Below are 22,964 nucleotides of genomic sequence, written 5' to 3'. Positions count from 1 at the left end.
GAGCCAGCCACATTGCAAGCACAGCGAAGAAACCAGACTGTCAGTGAGTGTGCAGAGGGCCGCGGGGATGTGCCAGGTCGGGCCAGAGACGTGTGCTGTGCAGAGGTGATGTTCCGTGTGCGACACAGATGCTCTGTGTCACTGCAAAACAAGGTTCCCTTCTTTCCATGGCCACCCAGTCACCTTGCTTTCATCCTCTCTCTCCCATTCTTCAAAACCTCAGTGGCTTCCACTGATCACCAACCAAGAAGAAAACCCTACATTTCTCGGCCTGGTGTTTAAGTAAAGGAGTCACCAGACACACACATTTTCCTACTTCTGTGCCTCTACTCATGCTCTATTTCCTGCTTTCTCAACATCTCATCTTCACGAGTTGAAGTCTTTTTCCAGCCCCACCTCAGATGCTGCCTCTTCCGGGAAGCCTTCTGTGGTATCTCAGGCCTCTCTCTTCCCTGAATGCCAAGCATTCCTCTCTATCTTTTACAGCAGGGTTACAGCCCATCTGTGCTTCCACCAGAGGGGGAGGGGCATGCTGTCAGCCTCCCCCACCACATGGTATGGTCTTGGAAGGCTAATAAATTTGGCTTATTCATTTTTGTATTCCCAGTGCCCAGTACAGTCCCTTAATATAGCAAGGCATCTAATTTAAAATATATTTGCTAAACAAATAAGTGTGTTGAGGTTACAGAGAAGAATGAGATATTTCTTTTTCCAAAAATAAAAAGGAAAGAAAAGAAAAGAAGTACTGGGGCCATCTGGCCATATTCTGCTTTCCCAGGTATAGCAGAGAGCTGTATCAGAAGTGGAGCAGCTGGGTCTCAAACCTGTGCCCATATGGGATGCCAGCACCACAGGCGGTTGCCTTACCCATTATGCCACAATGCTAGCCCCGTATTTATTTCTTTTAAAGGCAGGTAGAGAGACAGGAGGATGGGAGGGAGAGAGAGCTCTCCCTCCTGCTAGTTCACTCCCCATAATGCCCACAACACCCAGGGCTGAGCCAGGCAAACACCAAGAGCCATGAACACCAGCTGGGTCTTCCACATGGGCGGCAGGAGCCTAACTCTTGGGAAATTATCTGCTGCCTCCCAGATGCATTCACAGGGAGCCGGATCAGAAGTGCGGAGTAGCTGGGATCCATCCGGGCACTCTGACAAGGAATGCAAGTGTGCCAAGCAGCAGCTCAACCTGCTGCAACACAACACCCACCCCAGAATGGAAAGAGGAAGATGCACAGCAATAAGAATTAATTTAGTGTAAAACCCAAAGAACAGCACTTGAGTTCGGATTATGTGGGCCTCAGGTGGGCTGGGAAGGGGGTGAGGGCGAGGGCATCCAGGTGGGATGGTGCCTGGCACACGTGGGGAATGCGGTGATAGACATGGGCTGGTACAGAGGAAGCATGGAGCAAAGTGGGAGAGAAGGCCAGAGAGGGGACATGGGGCCGGGTCGCAGAGGGCCTGGTGTGCCAGTCAGGGAGTTTGGATTTTATTCTGGAGGCAACTGGGAGCCATTGCATGCTCTTGAGGAGCATGACAAATGCTGGATGAGGGGTTGACTCAAAACTGGGATTGGGGCCGGCACTGCGGCTCACTAGGTTAATCCTCCGCCTGCGGCACTGGCACCCCGGGTTCTAGTCCCGGTTGGGGCACGGTTCTGTCCCGGTTGCTCCTCTTCTAGTCCGCTCTCTGCTGTGGCCCGGGAGGGCAGTGGAGGATGGCCCAAGTACTTGGGCCCTACACCCGCATGGGAGACAAGGAGGAAGCACCTGGCGCCTGGCTTCGGATCAGCGCAGCACCGGCCATAGCGGCCATTTGGGGGGTGAACCAACAGAAGGAGGACCTTTCTCTTTCTCTCTCTCTCACTGTCTAACTCTGGCTGTCAAACAACAAAAAACAAAAAACTGTGTTCGGAGTGGACGTTATTCTGCGACCAGGGCCATTTTAGGAAGCTCTTTCAGCAGCTGCTGATACCCACCATTCTCGGAGGCCAGCCTGTCCCTTGGGCAAACTGGCTGTGGATTTTTTTTTTTTTTTACAGATTTATTTTATTTGAAAGGCAGAGTTACAGAGGGAAAGAGAGACTCTTCCATCAGTTGGTTCACTCTCCATATGGCTGCAATGGCTAGGGTTGGAGCAGGCTGAAGCCAGGAGCCAGGTCTCCCACGTGGGTGCAGAGGCCCAGGCACTTGGGCATCCTCTGCTGCTCTCCCAGGTGCATTAGCAGGGAGCTGGATGGGAAGCAGCTGGAACTCATGGAATGCCAGCGTCACTCACTTAACCCAGCATGCCACATCCCTGGCCCCCTGGGGATTTTTTCTTTTAAAGAGGCCATACGCAAGAGCATTTGGTGAGGCTGAAACACTTGGTGTAGTCATGTCCTCTGAAGCAGTGTTTCCCCACCCCTCCCAGGGGCCCCATGCTGCTGTGGTGTGAACACAGACATTCTACCGTGCACTGGCTTAGTCGTGATTTGGTATTTGTCAGGGTTCTCCAGAGAAACAGAACCAAGAGGAGAATACAGATTTATTTGCAAGGGCTCCTGCAGCTGTGGAGGCTGCAAAGTCCCATGATTAGCTATGGGCCAGCTGGACAGCCAGGAGAGCTGCCACGGTGGATTCCGGGCAGAGTCTGAAGGCCTGAGATCCCGGAGAAGTGACTGACATAGGAGTCCCCATTGACAGCTGAACGATGTCCATGTCTCAGCGCAAGCCCAGGAGCAGAGGCCCCCCCACCGACCCTTCTGAGCAGCGGCTGGCTTGGCCGCCCAGATAACTGTCTTGCCCTTTGCCAGGAGCAGGGTGGGGCAACATCCTGTAGGGAGAAAACCGCAGGCTTTGAGTCAGTCCACCCTGGGCCCAAGTCTCTGCTGGAATCACTGATTAGCTGCACAACCTTGGCAAACCACTAATCTCCCAGCCTTGGTTCCTTATCTGAAAAAATGGGGGTAATGATGCCTATTCCAAAGAACTAAAGTGAAGATGATAGTGGGCATTGCCCAGCTTGCTGCTTGAACATAGCAGGTGCTCAGTAAATGGTCTTATCTGTGGAGTCAAATAGTGGCTGTTCTGCGTAAGAAAAGGGAAGTGGTGCTTAAAGAGAGCTAAGCTGCTGTTCAGTGCCTTAACTTAGGGAGAATGAAGACTCCGCTAAGTCAGTCTTCACAAGTTGCCCCTGAGCCGCCATCTTCCAACCTTTTACCTGTCTTACCTTACCTTACCTTACCTTACCTGTCTCCCAACCTAACCTAGGCTCTCTGCCTTTTGCCGACCTCCTTCCAGCAGCTGGGGTCACATCTGAGAGGTGGCAGAGGCCCAGCCCTGATGGAATGAAAACATTGTTGCAAAGAATGTGGAACAGAGACACTGTTGCAATCTGCCCTGCCCCGAGGCACCCTGGAGAATCAGGGCTTACCCCAAGCCCCTCCAGCTGTGGTTGAGGTGCGAGCCCAGGATTCAGGGCCAGCTAGACTGGTAGGAACACTGACAGGACACCTTGGTGAGATGTCCTGCCTTTCTGGAGCTGAGGTTAGAGTTTTCCTTGGAAACCAGGGAACTCACAGCTCTTGATCCTTCCCAGAGCCGGTGCAGCAGGAGCTGGGAGGAAGTAGATCTATCTGCACCCTGGAGGGGATCACTGGCAGGCCAGCAGAGCATCCACCCCGTCTGTGTTGTAAGCCAGTGGAAGTGTGGGGGAGCAGAAAGGAGGGAGGTACCAACTCTGGATGTATGGGCGATGGAGAGGACAAAACCTTTCTCCCTCTACTCTGGCATTCAGTCAGAACACTTCTGCAGCCTGATGTGTGGGTCCCCCCCTCCTTCCCAAGCAATTCCCCAGTGGACACCAACTGGGTGTCCTATAATCCCATTCAATCCACTCCAATTCTGACACTGTCTACCTGGAGACATCAGATCCCACAGGGAAGGGCTCAGTCCCACTAGACTGTCTACCACTTCAGAAGCTAACAAGAGGTAACAGGGTGTGACCTGTGCTTGGGACCGATCAGGAAGAAATTGGGACTCCTCTGGCACACTCCTGCTTAGGTTTGATAACTTCCTAGGGTGACTCACAGAACTTGGGAACACGTTGACTGTTTCATTATGAAAGACATCACGAAGGATACCGTGAGAGGACGGGATGCTTAGGGCACCATATGGAGCAGCGGATGTGGCCACTGCACCCGGCCCACACCTGCAGCGCTCAGCTGCACAATGTTCATCGAACCTTGTTCCAGTTGCCTAGGGCTAGCCCTCACCCCGCCTTTTCCTGGTGGCCGGGACTGAAAGTGCCAACCCTTTAATCCCTTGGTTTTTCCTTTCACTCAGGAAATTCCAAGTGTTTACCAAATATATTTCGTATCATTCCACACTGGGGGAGCACCAGAAGAGAGGGAGGGAGAAGGCAAAGGCCCCAGGATAAATAAAGGCCCAGAGGTTAAAAAAAAAAAAAAAAAGTAAAACTGAAAAGCTAAATAAATAAATAAAAATAAAATTAAACTCGTAGAAGAGAAAGAGTGGCGGTGACCAGGGCCTAAGGCGCAGGTCGGGTGCGGAGATGCTAGGACTCCGGTAGCCCGGGCCGCCAGAGGGGTGGGGCTGGAGGGAGCGCAGACGAGTCACTTGGCAAAGGCCTGGGCAGCCCGGGCTTCCTGGGAGTCGTTGAAAACTGCGGAAGATTCGCAGACGGTTAGAAGGGATAGACCGACACAGTGCTAAATATTTCCTTGCTTTCATTTAACAAATGCTTGTCGACTGCCTCTTCCGAGTCGGAAGCTGCTCAGGGCACCGGGAAATGGTGATGAAGACACAGATCACCTTTCCTGGAGAGTAACTTCCACCTTTTGCGCAAGGGGAAGCCGAGGGTCCGCCCTCTTGCCTTCGGCCCATAGCTCCGGCCCGGGCTCCAGCGGCTGCGGGGCGCTTGGCTCGCGGAGGCCCCTTAGATGCCCGGGCGCACGTGGCTCGGGCTGCAGGTCTGCGGTCCGGCTGCGCGCGCCGCCCGGGCCTCTCCAGCGCCCCGCCCGGCTCGGCGCCCGCCCCCAGCCCAACCCACACGTGGGTTCCCGCACGTCCGCCTGGCTCCCCCCCTGACGTCAGCCTCGTGGTTCCATTTAAGGCCCCTCCTGCATTCAGCTTCGAGTGCTGGAGCCGCTGCCGCCGAGCCCGGGTCCCATTACCGAGCGCCCCCCACGCCTGTCCGACTTGCACTCCCGGTAGGTCAGGCCCCGCGCGCACCACGCCCGAGGGGCGGGAGGGCGAGCCCTCGCCTCTGGTCCGGCGGCCGGGCGCTCCCACCGAGGGCTCCGGGCTCCCAGGGGCTGTAGGAGTCGCTTCCCAAGAGTGGAGTTGGGAGACCTGGGCGGTAGCCCGCGCCACGCTCTGCTTTCTCCCTAAGCGGGGACCATGGCCTCCGGCCGCACCCAACCTGGGGTGGATGCAGAAGGAAGGGTGCCTTCAGGCTCGAAATCGGCCACCGGTGCAACAACTCGGAGCCCCTGGAGCCGAGAAAGCCTCAGCAGGTCCGGGGCGGGTTCCTGGGAACCGGAAAGCCACCGAGCGCCGCGGTGGGCTCCACCGGGGCGGCTGGCGCCTACAGGTTACGAGACGCCCTTTGCGCAGTGGTAGTTCTTAATTAGCAGCCGGTGCGTCGGGGGCTGCACCTAGCGCCGTGCATGCAAAGGTCACGAAGCTTCAGGCAGAGCCCCAGTGCCTTAGCACCTGAGGCGGCCCACTGAGAGGGGGCTCATCCCGCCCATCCCCTCCTTTTGCTAAAACGGGGAGACCGAGTGCTGGGGAATCTGCAGTAGACCCTCGTTCTGCAGGGCGCTCGCCCCCACGTGCACCCCCATTCCTCACGGAAGGGGGCCTCGCAGACCCCAGGGCTGAGGCTTTGGCAAAGTTCTCTGCAGGAAGAAGTCCCCTCCCCCTGCCAGGCTGCAGAGCGCGGTCTCGAAATAGCAGGGATTTGTAAGGAGAGACCTGAGCCCAGCCCGCTGACTCCGGGCGGCCTGCCTGGAGGTCCTCGCAGATATTTCTGCTCTTCGGGGCGGTGACCGGTGGTTCTGCCCAGTGAGTGCAGTGCAGGGTTGGGGGCGCAGGAGAGAAGAGCCCCCCTCTCTGGGCTGTGGAATCCGAGAGTTCCACGAAATAAATGTTAACTACAGGGCTCCAGGCTTCTGCACTTCCTGGATTGTCAAAATTTCCTAATACCGGCCCTCACGCCTTTGCAACCCGGATCACAGCAGAAGCCACACGAGGCCAGGCTCCTCCCTGCCGGTTGCCCAACAGCCCCTGGTTCTCTTACTGCGACTTAAGAGGCTCTGGCCTCACGCCAGGGCAGGCCGACTGCCAGCCAGGCTTCACGTCGCTCGCGTCTGCTTCTGGAGTCTAAAGTCTAACTCCCTGCCTGTGACCACAGAGCGGCAGAGCCCCCATCTCCGCTCCCGGGCGCGGCTTACGCCCGCAGCCACCGCCGCTGTGGAGTGCGCGTGCGCACAGCTCTCCGGTGTCCCTTAATCTTCCGGATCTGGGCCGGGCGTAAAACCTGGGGGCTCCCGCGGCGGAGCCCCTGCCCTGGGCTCCCCCCACTGGTGGGCGGAAGCCGCGCATGCGCGGAGCTCGGCGTGCGCCTCGGGGCTGGGGTAGCGGCTTGTGGCCGTTAATGGCACTTTGTGCACGTAGTTCAGGTCCTTCCAGGAGGGGCTTGGCAGTCCCCCTGCTGTAGGCGCCTGCGTGGCTGCAGAGTGGCTGGGCGGGCAGCTCGCTGCGTTCTGTCTGAGGAAGGCCGGCCCCTCTTGGGGTTAATCAGCCAAGATGAGTGAGCCCTCGGGAGGCTATACTTACACCCAGACGTCCATATTATTTTTCCATGCCAAGGTGAGGCCCTTTCATGCCAAGTTCCCGGGCAGACGACCACAGCATTAGGTCTTTTTTTTTTTTTTTTGGACAGGCGGAGTTAGACAGTGAGAGAGAGAGAAAGGTCTTCCTTCCGTTGGTTCACTCACCAAATGGCCGCCACGATCCAAAGCCAGGAGCCAGGTGCTTCCTCCTGGTCTCCCATGCGGGTGCAGGGCCCAAGCACTTGGGCCAACCTCCACTGCCTTCCCGGGCCATAGCAGAGAGCTGGACTGGAAGAGGAGTAACCGGGACTAGAACCCAGCGCCCCAACCGGGACTAGAACCCAGGGTGCCGGCGCTGCAGACGGAGGATTAGCCTAGTGAGCCACGGTGCAGGCCAGCATTAGGTCTTTAAGCTCTCCTTTGGACACCTTTAGGTCTTCTTCCCTCCTTTTTGGACATCTGTCGTGACTTTGAGTGGCAGGTACCTAAAAGGAAGTAAAGCTCTTGAGAGCAGCGCTTGGTTGAGAAACATGAAGCCGATCAGTGACCCTGAATGTTTTCCCCCCTATAGATTCCTTTTGGTTCCAGGTCCAAAATGGCAGCTCTCAAGGATCAGCTGATTCACAACCTTCTGAAGGAAGAACATGTCCCCCAAAATAAGATCACAGTGGTGGGGGTTGGTGCTGTGGGCATGGCCTGTGCCATCAGTATCTTAATGAAGGTGAGTGAGTCCTCAACCACACCCCTGCTTCCCACTCGATCCCCGACGCTTGCGTCTTCATGTCACATATGAAAATATTTAGGTTTATGTGCCCACTCACATACCTTTCTGTGGAAGCGACTTTACATAAAGTGTATCTGAAACAAAAATATCAGCGGACCCAGCACTTCGAATTCCTTGTGCTGTTGTAGCAGGGCGTCTGCGTGGATTGCCCGTCACTCAGTAGGATGAGTCCAGACTCTCATTTTACTCTGCTAGGTTTTTGAATTGAGAATGTCTCATATGGTAAATTTAAAATCATGCTAAATCTGGGAGATGTGAAGTCCTCCCCACCCACACCCTTGGATAACGGTTTTGTTAATGATTAGGGGACTAAAATCTCATTAGAGAAAGAGAACTTGTGAATAAAGACTGCTTGAGAGTATTGAAATGTGGTTTACATCAAAAAGAAATCGAGGCAACTTTAAGGTTCCAATTTGGAGTTCCTAATGAGAGTAAAATGAGGAATTAGGCATTCTGAACAGAACTGGATTAAAGTGAGAAGGGACCAAAGGCAGAAACGAACTATGCAGAGGCCTAGTGTTAGGCTGGGAATGTCCTAAGCTTAGGAGAGAGCGCATAATGATATACCAGCTCTTAATTCCTTTCCCACTGGACCTGAAATTGATGTTATTTTTCCCACACGTACGAAGCATCTATGGTCTTTTTTCCTGCCAGATCACTCTATATCGTAGATTGGGGGTAAATCTGCAGCAGACCATGTCTCGTTGGCAGTGCTGGTCTGAACTTCTGTAGGCTCAACTGCAAGAATATTTTTTTGCTTTTACTATGCAATGCACAATCTGTCTTTATGCAGAACTGTTAATATTGGTTCATATATGGAAACAACAGGAGAATGATACCGAATTTTTTTTTCAAGTTTACTTTTATTGATTTCAAAGGCAGAGGGACAGAGCAAGAGAGAGATAGCTGCTGCTCCACACTAAATGCCTGTGACAACCAGGACTGGGCCAGACTGAAACCAGGAACTTTATTTAGGTCTCCCACATGGGTGGCAAGGACCCAGACACTTGAACCACATCCTCTGCTTCCTCGCAGGGTACCTATGAGCAGCATGCTCCATGCCAGGCACTCCTACATGGGATGCAGGCATCCCAAGCAGTGGTCGAGCCTAGTGTACCACACTGCTCACTGACCCCAAAATATTACTTTTTAATTTCAAGTCTTGATAGTGATCGATATAGCCTACTTAATGAATAGCAACCTAAAGTTAGTGCATAAAAGTGAATTTGAGAGAGTAAATAGAATGATCTTACACAATTGGAAGTTAATTGTAGCTACTTCCAGTCCGTTCTGCTTCCATACCAGCAGCAGCAGAACTCCTGTGGAGGATGCTCCGATGGGGAGATACGGCTCGAGGGAGGGCCAGGGCTGGGTATGGGAGCTCTGTGGGTCGGATTTTTTAAAAAGTACTTATTTATTTATTTATTTGAGAGGCGGAGTCACAGAGGGAGAGGAAGAGAGAGGTCTTCCACCCACTCCCCAATTGGCCACAGTAGCCAGAGCTGGGCCTCTCTGAAGCCAGGAGCTTCTTCCAGGTCTGCCTCATGGGTGCATGGACCCAAGCACTGGGGCCATCTTCCATTGCTTTCCTACTCCATCAGCAGAGAGCTGGGTCAGAAGAGGAGCAGTCGAGACTCGAACTGGCACCCTTTTAGGATGCTGGTGCCATAGCCTAATATACCACAGTGCTGGTCCCCTGTGAGTCCGATTTTAAAACAGGAGCCTAGCTCTACTTTGAAGTATGTCCTGATACTAATACTGATAACAGATCTATAAATGAAACTTTCCTGTGTCGGCAGTACAGAAATTTTTCATGCCTTCTAGTAGAAATGGCAATTTCCCATTTAACTGACAATTTTGTGTCTTTTAGGACTTGGCTGATGAACTTGCTCTTGTTGACGTCATGGAAGATAAACTGAAGGGAGAGATGATGGATCTCCAACATGGCAGCCTTTTCCTTAGAACCCCCAAAATTGTCTCTGGCAAGGGTCAGTTCAACAAGTTTATATTATAGTTCATGCTAGACTTAAATTATTTTTAAGATTTGGGGCTGGCACTGTGGCATATCAGGTAAGATACAAGTATCCCATAAGGGCGCTGGTTCATGTCCTGTCAGCTCCACTTCCAATCCATCTCCCTGCTAATGACCTGGGAAAAGAAGCAGAAGATGGCCCAAATCCTTGGACCTCTCCCACCCATCTGGGAGACCTGAATAAAGCTCCTGGCTTCGGCCTTGTCCCAGAGCTAGCCGTTGCGACCATCTGGATCTTCCAGCAGATGGAAGAGCGCTCTCTCTCTCGCTCGCTCTCTCTCTCTCACTCTCTCACTCTGCCTTTCAAATAAATAAATCTTTAAAAAAGATTTTTAAAGATTTATTTATTTACTTCAAAGGCAGAGTAGCAGAAAGAAGGGGAGACAGAGACAGATTTTCCACCCACTGGTTCCCTCCTCGAATGGCCACAGTGGCTGAGGCTGGGCCAGGCTGAAGGCAGGAACCTGAACTCCCTCCGAGTCTCACGTGGGTGGCAGGGGCCCAAGCACTTGGGCCATCTTGTGCTGTTTCCAGGCCATCAGCAGGCGGCTGGATTGGAAGCAGAGCAATGGGGACTTGAACTGCACTCTGATATGTGTTGCTGGCAGCTTAACCTGCTGCACCAAATGCCAGCTCCAGCCAGGGAACCTTAACATGACCCCAAGTCATCAGTGCCACTTACTGTTAGTGATTCCTTTTTTGTTTTTTAAAGATTTATTTATTTATTTGAAAGGCAGAGCTACAGGGAGGCAGAGGCGGAGAGAGAATCTTCCATCCACTGGTTCACTCCCTAAATGGCCACAATGGCTGGAGCTGAGCCAATCCAAAGCCAGGAGCTTCCTCTGGGTCCAAGGACTTGGACCATCTTCTACTGCTTTCCCAGGCCATAGCAGAGAGCTGGATTGGAAGAGGAGCAGCCAGGACTCAAACCGGCAGCCATATGGGATGCCGGCACTGCAGGCGGTAGCTTTACCCACTACCCCACAGTGCCCCTGTTAGTGACTCCTTGTGTTATCTTCATCCCTGGATTAGCCTTCCCACAGGGTATCTAGAAGCAAAACATGTTAACTGTAAAGGTGTCTCTGCTTAAAAAAAAAAATTCTATCCCTGGACTGGTGTGACAACAATTAAGTAGTTAAGTAGGAGTGTGGCAGAGTGAACATTGAGCTCAGGAAGTGAGAAGTTTAGGGAAGTATAAAGAGTTGATAATGAGAATCAAGCTTCCCCAGCTGTAGTTACGTGAAGTTGCAGTGGGACTCAGCACTGGAATACAGCCAGGCATTGGCATATTCTTCCTCCGTTAGAGGGTGATAAAACAGTGATTAAACTCCAAAAACCAAAGGAAAGATCTACAGGGAAGTGGGGACATTTATTGTGCCACATGAACAAATCCCTGAGAAAACTGTCCATAGAAGTGGGAAGTAGATTTTCACTGGCTGGGGGGAGAGTTCTCTTAAAGGCCTTGATCCGTGTCACTTCTCTCTAGACTACAGTGTGACGGCCAACTCCAAGCTGGTGATCATCACAGCTGGGGCACGGCAGCAAGAGGGAGAAAGCCGTCTGAACCTGGTCCAGCGTAACGTGAACATCTTCAAATTCATCATTCCTAATGTTGTCAAGTACAGCCCCAACTGCAAGTTGCTTGTTGTTTCCAATCCAGGTGAGACTTCTCTGCACAGAAGTAGGCTAGCTGTGGGGAAGCTGACTGTGTGATACCCTGTGGACACATGTTCATTGATGAGCTACGATTGCTGTCAAGATCCATGTAGCACCATGTGTCTTGGTAGCCAGCCATCATCTCGTGATTCAGCTATTCTCTTTCCTTCCATGTTTTCTTTACAGTGGATATCCTGACCTATGTGGCCTGGAAGATAAGTGGCTTTCCCAAAAACCGTGTGATTGGAAGTGGTTGCAATCTGGATTCAGCTCGCTTCCGTTACCTGATGGGGGAAAGGCTGGGAGTTCACCCGCTGAGCTGTCACGGCTGGATCCTTGGCGAGCATGGAGATTCAAGTGGTAAGCATCGGTTGTTTCCTCTTTTTGTGTCCGGAAAGGTTGTATAAAAGCTGACAGGCATCTTACTCTTAAACCAGAGCCCAAGTCAGATATCCATTAGTCAGGGAACACTGGTTCCCTGCTACCTACCTGCTGCGGATTGAATGAGAATTGGTTCCCACATTCCTGTGGTTAACAGTAGTAAGAGGGTGGAATTTTAATCCAGATACGGTGTTTAGGAGGTAGCCCTAGTGACAGGTGTGCATAGGTCACTGGGGGTGTCCCTTCGGAAAACAAGTCTCAGAGAGGGTTGGTTCTGAAGCCTAAGTGGGCCCCTGCCTCTCCCTGCATCCCTCTTTGTCTTGTGATCCTCCCATGCCCTTTGCTCCACCACTGCCACCCTCATCAGAGGCCAAACCAGTGGGACCACCTGATCCTGGACTTGAACCTCCCAAACCAGGAGCTAAGTAAACTTTTCTCTTTATAAAGTTAGTTTCTCATAGTTTGTTGGAGTCATGAAAAATTGACTAATATGCTACCATTTTGTATAATGACACTAAGCTTTGTTAGAATTTTAGCCATTTTGTATGAGTTCATTTTTTTTTTTAAAGATTTATTTATTTGAGAGAGAGAATCACAGAGAGAGACAGAGAGGTCTTCTATCTGCCAGCCTACTCCCCAAATGGCTGCAACGGCCAGAGCTGGGCTGATCCAAAGCTAAGAGTTTCCTCTGGGCCATCTATATGGGTGCAGGGGCCTAAGCACTTGGGCCATCCTCCAATGCTTTTCCAGGAACATTAGCAGGGAACTAGATCGGAAGTGGAACAGTCAGGACTCAAACTGGCACCCCTATGGGATGCAGGTGGCAGCTTTACTCACTATCCCACGATGCTGGTTCCCTTGTATGACTTGACGGCACAGGAGGTGGGGATTGACACTTCTTCCATGGAGGTGTTATGACTATAGTTCTTAGGATGACCTCAATTATTATTTTTTTCTAAAGATTTATTTGAAAGGCAGAGCACCAGAAAAAAGAGGGAAAGACACAGAGATCTTTCACTCACTGGTTCACTGTCCAAATGACTGCAAAGTCTGGGGCTGGGCCAGGCTGAAGCCAGGAGCCCAGAACTCCACCTCCGGTCCCGTGGGGGTGGCAGGAGCCCAAGTACTGGGTCCATCATATGCTGCCTTCTCAGGTGCATTAGCAGGGAGCTGGATCGAAGTAGAACAGCTGGGACCTGACCCAGCACTCTGATATGGGGTGCCATTGCGTGTGACTTGACTTCCCAGAATGCTGGCCCTGACTTCAATTATTTAATATCACAAATGTTTATACTTGGGTGAACTTCTTGGTCCTGAAAAGACCAGCCAGTCCAAATGGAGTCCAAGAAAAATTCTGTTATGATCACATGTGAAGAATATTTCAGTCTGTACAGAAGTCTGAATTGTTACACCAAGAACATTCCCCTTATGTTCTCGTGCTGTTTTTATATTTCAAATATATCTATATGTGTGTGTATGTGTGTGTATAGATATAGATACAGATTAACCTTTCCTGTAGGTTAGGAGAACAGGTTACAGTATAGAATTCTTAGTTTTATATAATCTAGATGCAAATGTAGGAGTAAGGATATTGGTAGTGTTGTCCATCTGCCAATAGGGAATAACTGTCCTGTGCAGATCAGAAAGAGAATTAGAGAAAGGAGTTGCAATTACTAGACTACTGGTGTATGCAAATCAGTGTATTCTGTGCTGTTTCTTTTAGTGCCTGTGTGGAGCGGCATGAATGTTGCTGGTGTCTCCCTGAAGACTCTGCACCCAGAGCTGGGCACCGATGCAGACAAGGAACAGTGGAAACAGGTTCACAAGCAAGTGGTAGACAGGTAATAGATCTCGCAATCTGGCAACATGGAAGCTTAAGTTTTTATTTTTATTTAAAAGGTTAAAATCTGTGTTCTTTTTGTTAGAAAACTTGTTTTATTAAGCATTGTTAAAGATCATACTATAAAAACAGGTAACAACAACAAGAAACTAAAAGGAAAAGAGTGGCTAAAGTAAAAGCAGTGACCACACCAAATGCTGGTGAGGATGTAGAGAAACTAGATCGTGTGTCCATTCTTTTTTTTTTTTTTTTTTTAACTTTATTTGTTTGAAAGGCAGAATTACAGAGGGAGGGGCAAGGAAGGAGAGATCTTTCATCTGCTGGTTCACTTTCCAAATGGTCACAACAGCTTTGGCTGGACCAGGCCATGAAACTCCAGCCAGGTCTCCCACATGGATGGCAGGGGACCAAGCACTTGCACCATCTGCTGCTGCCTTCCCAAATACTTTAGCAGGAAGCTGGATCAGAAGTGGAGCTAGGCCGGTGCCGTGGCTCACTAGGTTAATCCTCTGCCAGTGGCGCCGGCATCCCGTATGGGCACCGGGTTCTAGTCCTGGTTACTCCTCTTCCAGTCCAGCTCTGCTGTGGCCTGGGAAGGCAGTGGTGGATGGCCCCAAGTCCTTGGGCTCTGCACCCGAATGGGAGATCAGGAGGAAGCACCTGGCTCCTGGTTTCGGATTGGTGTAGCTCCAGCCGTGGCAGCCATTTGGTGAGTGAACCAATGGAAGGAAGACCTTTCTCTCTGTCTGTCTCTCTCACTGTTTAACTCTATCTGTCAAATAAAAAAAAAAAAAAAAAAGTGGAGTAGCTGGGTCTCGAACTGGTGCTCATACGGGATACCAGCTTAACCTGCTGTGCCACAATGCTGACCCCTACTCATCCATTGCTGGTGGGAATGTAAAATGGCACAACTAGTCAGAAAATAGTTTGGCAGTTCCTTTAAAACTGAAAACGGATGTATGTACAACTCGGCAATTATAGATAATGAATTCCAAGGAAATAAAAACGTATGTTTACACATACACAAAAGAATATTACAGTTATTAATTAATGATACATAATGTATAATTACAAATGTGTAATGTTTATTAATGCTATATAAGTTTTAAACACTTTATCCATCTTTCCCTAGAGATGTAATTTGTTAAAAAGTTTTATTTTATTTATTTGAAAGACAGAATTACATAGAGAGAGGGATATATCTTCATCTTCTGGTTCACCCCCCAAATGGCCACAATGGCTGGGGCTGGGCCAGGCCAAAGTCAGGAACCTGGAACTCCATCCTGGTCTCATGTGGGTGGCGGGAATCCAAGTATTTGGACCATCTTTTGCCGCTTTCCCTGGTGCATGAGCAGGGCGCTATATCCAAAGAGGAGCAGCCAGGAATTGAACCTGTGTGGATGCTGGAGTCACAGGCAGCAGCTTAACCCACTGTGCCACAATACCCACCCTGTTGCTAAAGTCTTCTCCTTTTTTTAAATGACATACTTGTTTGTAGTCCTATGCCTATATTATAAATGGTTAATTTAAAACAAGTTATCTCAAGTCCATTCTGTTAGGGGTGTTAGTCTTTATTTCAATAGCATATGTGATTCGCTTAGTTGAAAATAACTTTTACTTCCAACCTATTATATGGCCCTTATGAACAGACACAGGTAGCTTGTTTATTCTGATGGTTACCAAGTTGTGAGCTAGGCCTAGATTCATGATGAGAAGCTCTCCATGTGGTGGCAATATTTTATTAAAAAACTTTGCAGTCATGTACGGACTTCAAGTCTCAAGATTATGAGTGGGTCATAATCCTTGGTTCATGATTGGTCTTTGCAAGGTCTTCTTACTTAACATTTGTTTAGTTAAACCCACCACTCAGCCCAGGAAACATTAACTGTCAAGTGGGTAGAGAGTTGCTTGGGTCTTACTAGTGTGCTAGTTTTGGAAATATTGTCAGTGAATCCTGTGCCACAGACTCCACCCGCCCATCTGTCTCCCTGACATTCCCTCTTGAGATGATCCTGAATCAAGTACACTCTGTGTAATGTCAGATTTACCTTTTTATTTTATTTTATTTTATTTTATTTTATTTTATTTTTTTGACAGGCAGAGTGGACAGTGAGAGAGAGAGACAGAGAGAAAGGTCTTCCTTTGCCGTTGGTTCACCCTCCAATGGCCACCATGGCCGGCGCGCTGCGGCCGGCGCACCGCGCTGATCCAAAGGCAGGAGCCAGGTGCTTCTCCTGTTCTCCCATGCGGGTGCAGGGCCCAAGCACTTGGGCCATCCTCCACTGTACTTCCTGGCCATAGCAGAGAGCTGGCCTGGAAGAGGGGCAACTGGGACAGAATCTAGCACCCCAACCAGGACTAGAACCTGGTGTGCTGGCGCCGCAAGGCGGAGGATTAGCCTGTTGAGCCACGGTGCCGGCCAGGTTTACCTTTTGAGATTCAAAATTATATTTCTCCTTTTTTTTTCCCCTTCGGCTGTCAACCTTCAATATCACATTTCTAAAAGTACAGTCTTTTTGCCAGTAGCTATAGTCCTTTTTTTGTTTAAGTATATTTATTTGGGAAGCAGAGAGGCAGAGCTGTGGGGTGCAAAGGTATTCCATTCGTTGATTCACTTCCCAAATGCCCACAACTGGCAGGGCTGGGATAAGCCGAAGCCAAGAGCCAGGAGCTCCAGCTGGGTCTCCCCAGCGGATGGCAGCAGAATTTTCAGTGTGAGCCTCATCAGGCACCTGGATTGGAGGGAGAGGTGGGACTTGGTCGCCGACAGTCTAGTATGGGATGTACCAAGAGGTAGTTTAATGTGCCGTACCACAATATCTGCCCCTATGGTTCATTTGTTTTGACAGCTGTGTAATATTCCATCATATCTCATCTATATCCCACAATTTGTCCATTCTGTTGGAGAGCATTGGACATCATGTTTTTGCTATTGCTAACAGCAATGTTGTGGACATTCCTATACATAATATCCTGCTATCCATGTGCAAGAGTTACTCTTAAGTTTACAATGCAATTGTGGCATGATTTAGTGTAACACATGCAGTTCAGTTAAAGCTTTGTTTTGCTTTGTGTCTCTTGCTCTGCTGCTTTCTGCCCTCCCCTGCAGTGCTTACGAGGTGATCAAGCTGAAGGGCTACACGTCCTGGGCCATTGGACTGTCTGTGGCAGATCTGGCAGAGAGCATAATGAAGAATCTCAGGAGGGTGCATCCGATTTCCACCATGATTAAGGTGGGTCTGTGTGGCCAACAGTGTATCTGAATGCTGTGTTTCCTGGTTTTAAACAATGATTCTTCCGCTTTGGCAGGGCCAGATCAAGTGTTCCCACCCCCAAATTGTCACTTGACAACTTGACTCAAAAACTAATTATATTTAGGGCTCACAAACTATATTGATGTAGGTGGAAGTCTATAAAAGAAACATTTTTTTTCCCCCTTAGGAGAAATAGAAACTGCACTGAAGGTAGGGTTACCAAAGTGTTACAGGATAAAAACTGGACAGTTACCATGTTCAGTGGTCAGAGTTTAGATTTCTCTGAGAATGGAAGTCTTGTTGCTGTTTCGATGACATTCCTGGTAGTGCTCATTGCATCATAGTGGAACACCCGGAAGGGAATGTCCACTGAGCAATTTGTGTTCAATACGCTTTGTAAGTCTCAGGAAGCCCCAGAACGCACAGACAAAAGGTAAAACGCTTCCTGTTTTGTTTGCAGGGGCTCTATGGGATAAAGGAGGATGTCTTCCTTAGTGTTCCTTGCGTCCTGGGACAAAATGGGATCTCCGACGTTGTGAAGGTGACCCTGAGCTCTGAAGAAGAGGCCCACTTGAAGAAGAGCGCGGACACGCTTTGGGGAATCCAAAAAGAGCTGCAGTTTTAAAGTCTTCGGATAATGTCCTACCACTTCACTGTCTAGGCTACAACAGGGTTTTAGTTGGAGGTTGTGCATGTGGTCCTTTTTAATCTGATCCATGATTAAAGCAGTGAGATCATGATGGCCTAGAGAGGGAAAAAACCATCAGTTTCCTAAAATTAGAAATAGAATGGTTTACAAAATCCGACAGCTACATCCAGGTACTGGGTGACACTGACTGTGTCATCCTGAGCTGGGCAGCCCAAGATATAGTTCGCCACCTCTGAGGTGCCACTGCCTGTGTTGCACGAGCTCCAGTTGCCCTTCCGACTAGACGTGCGTTTACTGTGTGCTACGTAACTTCTGGTCCCTTCACCAAACGTGCTTAGTCCAACTTTTTTTTCCCAGTCAGTCACAACCTGGGATCCAATATTGTATAAACTCAGTATTGCATGTCTTGTGCATAACTGTTCTAAAGGATCTTATTTTGTGTATTGTATGTATGAATAGTGTACACTGCACATAATGTAAAAAGAAAGATCTACATATAGCAATGCAACCAGCTATCCATGTGTCATACCAACTAAATCACCAAATAAACCTTGAACAGTGACTGCTCTCTTGTTTTATTATTAAGATAAGTTTTTAAAGCTGCCATTTATTCATTACATTATGGGCAAATCTGCAGTGACTTTTTTTTAAAGATTAATTTATTTGAAAGAGTTACAGAGAGAGGTAAAGACAGGTCTTCCATCCAATAGTTTACTCCCTAACTGGCTGCAATGGCCAGAGCTGAGCTGATCCGAAGCCAGGAGTTTCTTCTGGGTATCCCACGTAGGTGCAGGGGCCCAAGGACTTGCACCATCTTCTACTGCTTTGCCAAGTGCATTACCAGGGAGCTGGAAAGGAAGTAGAGCAGCCGGGGCTTGAACCATGGCCCATATGGGATACCAGCACTACAGGCCGGGGCTTTAACCCACTACGCCATAGCACCAACCCCTGCAGTAACTTTTTTTAAGGGGTGCTATTTACTAGTGAGTAGTTTTGGTTTAATATGAATGAATACATTATAAATGAAAGGTCAGTTGCTTTGTTTTGATACCATTTCCATTAACATCAACAGTTTTAAGTTTTTACTTATTTGAAAAGCAGAGAGAAAGAGATCCCCCATCTACTAGTTCCCTCCCCAAATGCTGCAATGGCTCAGGCTGGGCGAGGCTGAAACTTGGTGTCTGCAAACTCAGTCTGGGTCTCCAGTGTCTGTGGCAGGAACCTGACTACTTGAGCCACCACCTGCTGCCTCCCAGGCTGTGCTTTAGCAGGAAGCTGGAATGGAGAGTGGAGCCAGGATTCAAACTCAGGCACTCCATAGGAGATGCAGGCGTCAAGTGGCAGCCTACTGGTTCCCAAACACCCAACCTCGATGATCAATAGTGTTACTATGCCCCAAGGTTTATATATTTGATGATGTTGGTGCTAATCATTGGCAACCTATAATTCTTAAATCATTCTATACATGAGTGTAAGAAAATATTTGCCAGTTGAACAATGGTACTTTGTTATAGGTGTCAGATTTTTGAGATCCTTTGTCCTCTGAAAGGAAGCTAGTAGTATAATGGTACTTAGGTGGTTTTTTTTTTTGACAGGCAGAGTGGACAGTGGCAGGCAGAGGATTAGCCTATTGAGCCGCGGCACCGGCCTTTTTTTGTTTTTGTTTTTGTTTTAAGATTTTGAGAGTTACAGACAGGGAGAGTTGTTTTGTTTTTTCCATTCCCGTTGGTTCACCCAGTGGTTGCTGCGGCTGGCGTACTGTGCTAATCCGAAGCCAGGAGCCAGGTGCTTCTCCTGGTCTCCCATATGGGAGCAGGGCCCAAGCACTTGGGCCATCCTCCACTGCACTCCCGGGCCACAGCAGAGAGCTGGACTGGAAGAGGAGCGACTGGGACAGAATCCGGCGCCCCAACTGGGACTAGAACCTGGGATGCCAGTGCCGCAGGCGGAGGATTAGCCTATTGAGCCGCGGCACCGGCCTTTTTTTGTTTTTGTTTTTGTTTTAAGATTTTATTTGAGAGTTACAGACCGGGAGAGTTGTTTTGTTTTTTCTTTTTTAAAGGTTTATTTATTTGAAAGGCAAAGCTACAGAGAGAGAGTCTTCCATCCACTGATTCACTCCCCAAATTGCCTCAACAGCCAAATTTGATCCAAAGCCAGGAGCCAGGAGCTTCTTCTGGGTCTCCCACACAGTTGCATGGGCCCAAATACTTGGGCCATCTTCTACTGCTTTCCCAGGCCATAAGCAGAGAGCTGGATTGGGAGAGGAGCAGCTGGGACACGAACTGGCGTTCATATGGGATGCCGGCACCGCAGGTGTAGTTTTAGCCTACTACGGCACAGTGCTAGCCCCAGTGGTACTTAGTTTCAAAGCAAGTATCCTTGGTGGTGGTTTACTCAAAGATTTTCTTCAAAAATTTTTCTTTTAAGATTGTATTTATTTATTTGAAAGCCAGAGTTACAGAGAGAGAGATCTTCCATCTGCTGGTTCACTCCTCAAATGGCCAGGGCTGGGACAGGCCAAAGCTAGGGAGCCAGGAGCTTCCTCTGAGTCTCCAATGTGGGTGCAGGATCCAAGAACCTGGACATCTTCCTCTGCCTTCCCAGGTACATTAGCAGGGAGCTGGATGGGAATTGGGGCAGCCACGACTCAAACTGGTGCTCACATAGGATGCTGTCACTGCAGGTGTGGCTCAACACCCTGCGTCACAGCACCGGCCCCTCTTCAGAAATATTCTTATGACTCATCCAGGCATGAAAACTACTTGAAGTTAACTGGAACAATTGTTTTGTCTATCCTTCCTGCCTCCAGGATCTTTTCTCAATGTTTTCTTTATGAGAGCTACTAATTTTGGAGGTGGATGGCAGTTCTAAAATGTAAGAGGGGCCAGCGCCACGGCTCACTAGGCTAATCCTCTGCCTGCAGCGCCGGCACGCAGGGTTCTAGTCCCGGTCAGGGCGCCCGATTCTGTCCGGTTGCCCCTCTTTCAGTCCAGATGGCTGCAATGGCCAGTACTGGACCAGGTTCAGGTCCCAGATGCTCCACTTCCAACCCAATTCCCTGCTAATGGCCTGGGAAAAGCAGCAGGAGATGGCCCTAGTATTTGGGTCCCCTGCCAACCACACGAGAGACCCAGATGAAACTCCTGGCTCCTGGCTTCAGCCCAGCCCAGAGCTGGCCATTGTGGACATCTAGGGAGGGAACCAGCAGCAGGAAGATTCTCTCTCACCCTCTCTGTAACTCTGACTTTCAAAATAAGTAAATAAATCTTTTTAAAGAATTATGGAAAATGGAATTAAAAGGTAAGTTTATTTAGGTGCAAAACATTTTTGAAATCCATGCAGTTTTTCAAAATATACTTTTCTCATGAACTTTTTAAAGGTCCTTTGTACAGGAGTGAATAAGAACACATCTTGGCTGTCTGATATTTACTGCACCAATAAGCAAAATAATAGGTTTGGGGTTCATGGGCAGGTATGGATGAGCCAATTCTCTCTCTTCACCTAACAGAAGTTTGGTCACTACCAAGATGATACCTTCCTTGTTCATCAGGGGCTCAGGCAGGTGTAAAGCCTGAATTTGTAGGTCATTCCAGCCAACAGTGTTCCTTCCATGCCAGGGGTATAAATGGATTTTCCCGGAAGCACACAATCAAGGTGGGGGTACAGGAACAATGGCTACCACTCTGGGATAGGAGATCTCTTCTTTGGTGCTGGGAGAAGGTTGAAAAAAGCGCCAAAAGACAAATGGAGGGATAAGTTGTGGCAGGGGACACGTTGGTCAAGGAAAGCTAGAGGAAGTATGATTTATGAAAGCCCGATACTGAAAGCGAGGAGTTTACCTTAGAAAGACCAGGAAGCAGTTTTCCAGATAGAGAACTGATGCAGAGAAAAGCCCTGAGCCAGAGTTTGGTGAGTGTGTTCAGATGAGGAGGTTGGAGAGGCAGAAGGGGGTCACATCTTGAAGGTCCTATAGGTTGTGACAGAAACTGGTTATTCTGAGTATAATGGGAAGCCATGTTAGGGTTTAAGCAGGGATACTGCATGATCTGAACTATATACAGACAAAAACAAACACCACAATCTCTATGAAAAATCGATCATCATTTATATTTTGGAAAGCATTAAGGGGCAAATATTCAACAAGCAAGATGGAGGAGGGGGCCGGCACTGTGGCACAGGTTAACCATGCGCCTGTGGCACCGGTTTGTGTCTTGGCTGCTCCACTTCCGATCCAGCTCTCTGCTATGGCCTGGGAAAGCAGTAGAAGATGACCCCAGTGCTTGGGCCCCTGCACCCACGTGGCAGACTCAGAAGAAACTCCTGGCTCCTGGCTTTGGGTAAGCTCAGCTACAGCCGTTGCAGCCTTTTGGGGAGTGAACCAGCAGATGGACGACCTCTCCCTCTGTCTCTCCCTCTCTTTGTAACTATGTCCCTCAAGTAAAAAAAAAAAAAAAAAAGATGGAGGATGTTGTGTTCTCATCTGTTCTAAATGAATTCTTGTAAATTATAAGCACCCTTAGAAAGCCAGACTTGTTCTTTCACTTCGTTGCTACCTTCTGTTCTCTCAAGAGAAATCCAAACTTCAGCTTCTTCAGCACTAGGTCCTGATGTTACTGAGGACAATAACTTTTAAAATGTCTGCAAATCGACATGCGAACAAGGATGTGGTGATTTATCAAGAAACGGTGTATTCCTTAAACTAGGGTTGGCCATTCCCTGCCCATCGTCTCCGTTCATTCCTGTCACCCTGGCTGGGGACTGGGCGTGTTCAGCGTGGCCTCTCCAGAAGCTGCGTGTTAGGTGGGTCAGGCAGCGAACTCTGCCCAGGCCAGCTCCCCAGCTGCAGTCTCCCTGTCGCTTCAGGACCTGGCACCGCCGCGGGAGCAGCAAGCGCCCCTAGAGGCATCCTTCCCAAGAGCCTAGCCCCTCCGTGATCAGCTGGCTGTGGAGTCTGCAAAGAGCCCTGGAGCCCAAACGCAACCCCAAGCCTAGGCAGGCCGAGGGAAGTGAAGCAACACTCCAGTGTCTCGGCCTTGCATACTCGCAGGGCCAGTCTACAAGCCTTCAGCCCAACACGGGGTAGCCAGGCTATCTGCGTTGGCTAACGCGCATGCGCCTGGGCCGGCGCGGGGCGGAGCTTGCGTGCTGACGCAGGACGCCCGCCGTGCGTGGGCGCGTCCTTGCAGGGCAGCTCGCGGGCCATGACCGTTGCTGGGCTTCGCACCTCAACCGTCGTTGATGTGTTTTGCTGATGCCGCTTTCTGGCTTTGCTGACAGGCAGGGCGTTGTGCTTTCGGGCCATCTGTTCTGATTTTCGCCAAGCAAAGTGCTTGTGAGTGGCTGGTGCTGGGGAAAAATGACGGCTGGGGGCGGGGAGAAATAAAAAAAGTCTTGGTGTCCCAGCCCCTAGCCTTGTTAGAGTCTTTGCACCCCCACCCTCAGCCCAGGAAATTCTTTGGCTTTCCTTCTCCCCCAGCTCCAGCATCTGCAAACTCAAGAGGTAGTTGAGATGTTCATTGCCGAAATAC

General features: G+C 49.6%; 2 protein-coding genes across 5 annotated transcripts in view; both read left to right on the top strand.

The window, feature by feature from the left end:
- The first annotated feature begins 5,102 nt into the window (after nucleotides 1-5,102).
- Nucleotides 5,103-18,017, top strand: LDHA (lactate dehydrogenase A). Its single transcript, XM_062196400.1, has 8 exons — nucleotides 5,103-5,211; nucleotides 7,409-7,558; nucleotides 9,492-9,609; nucleotides 11,140-11,313; nucleotides 11,496-11,669; nucleotides 13,414-13,531; nucleotides 16,640-16,763; nucleotides 17,245-18,017. Exons 2-8 carry the CDS (start codon nucleotides 7,433-7,435, stop codon nucleotides 17,407-17,409), a joined length of 999 nt encoding a protein of 332 aa, XP_062052384.1. The 5' UTR covers nucleotides 5,103-5,211; nucleotides 7,409-7,432; the 3' UTR covers nucleotides 17,410-18,017.
- Nucleotides 18,018-22,423: 4,406 nt separating this feature from the next.
- Nucleotides 22,424-22,964, top strand: part of LOC133764407 (L-lactate dehydrogenase C chain) — a 34,899-nt gene continuing 34,358 nt past the window's right edge. For 2 of the 4 annotated variants that reach the window (XM_062198080.1, XM_062198084.1), the window contains exon 1: nucleotides 22,618-22,768. The gene's annotated coding sequence lies outside the window, so the exon portion shown is untranslated. Of the gene's footprint in view, nucleotides 22,516-22,617; nucleotides 22,937-22,964 lie in introns of those variants that run through there. The other 2 variants (XM_062198083.1, XM_062198082.1) reach the window with 2 other exon arrangements.

The sequence above is a fragment of the Lepus europaeus genome, chromosome 7 (genome assembly GCF_033115175.1).
Source record: "Lepus europaeus isolate LE1 chromosome 7, mLepTim1.pri, whole genome shotgun sequence".
Taxonomy (NCBI): Eukaryota; Metazoa; Chordata; class Mammalia; order Lagomorpha; family Leporidae; genus Lepus; species Lepus europaeus.
This window is presented reverse-complemented; position numbering and strand designations above follow the sequence as displayed.

Excerpts from the sequence above, each read along its gene's own strand:
- LDHA (XM_062196400.1), top strand. The coding sequence starts at position 7,433 with ATGGCAGCTCTCAAGGATCAGCTGATTCACAACCTTCTGAAGGAAGAA. Across the intron at positions 7,559-9,491 it reads CCATCAGTATCTTAATGAAG|GACTTGGCTGATGAACTTGC; the intron begins GTGAGTGAGTCC and ends TGTGTCTTTTAG. Across the intron at positions 9,610-11,139 it reads CAAAATTGTCTCTGGCAAGG|ACTACAGTGTGACGGCCAAC; the intron begins GTCAGTTCAACA and ends ACTTCTCTCTAG.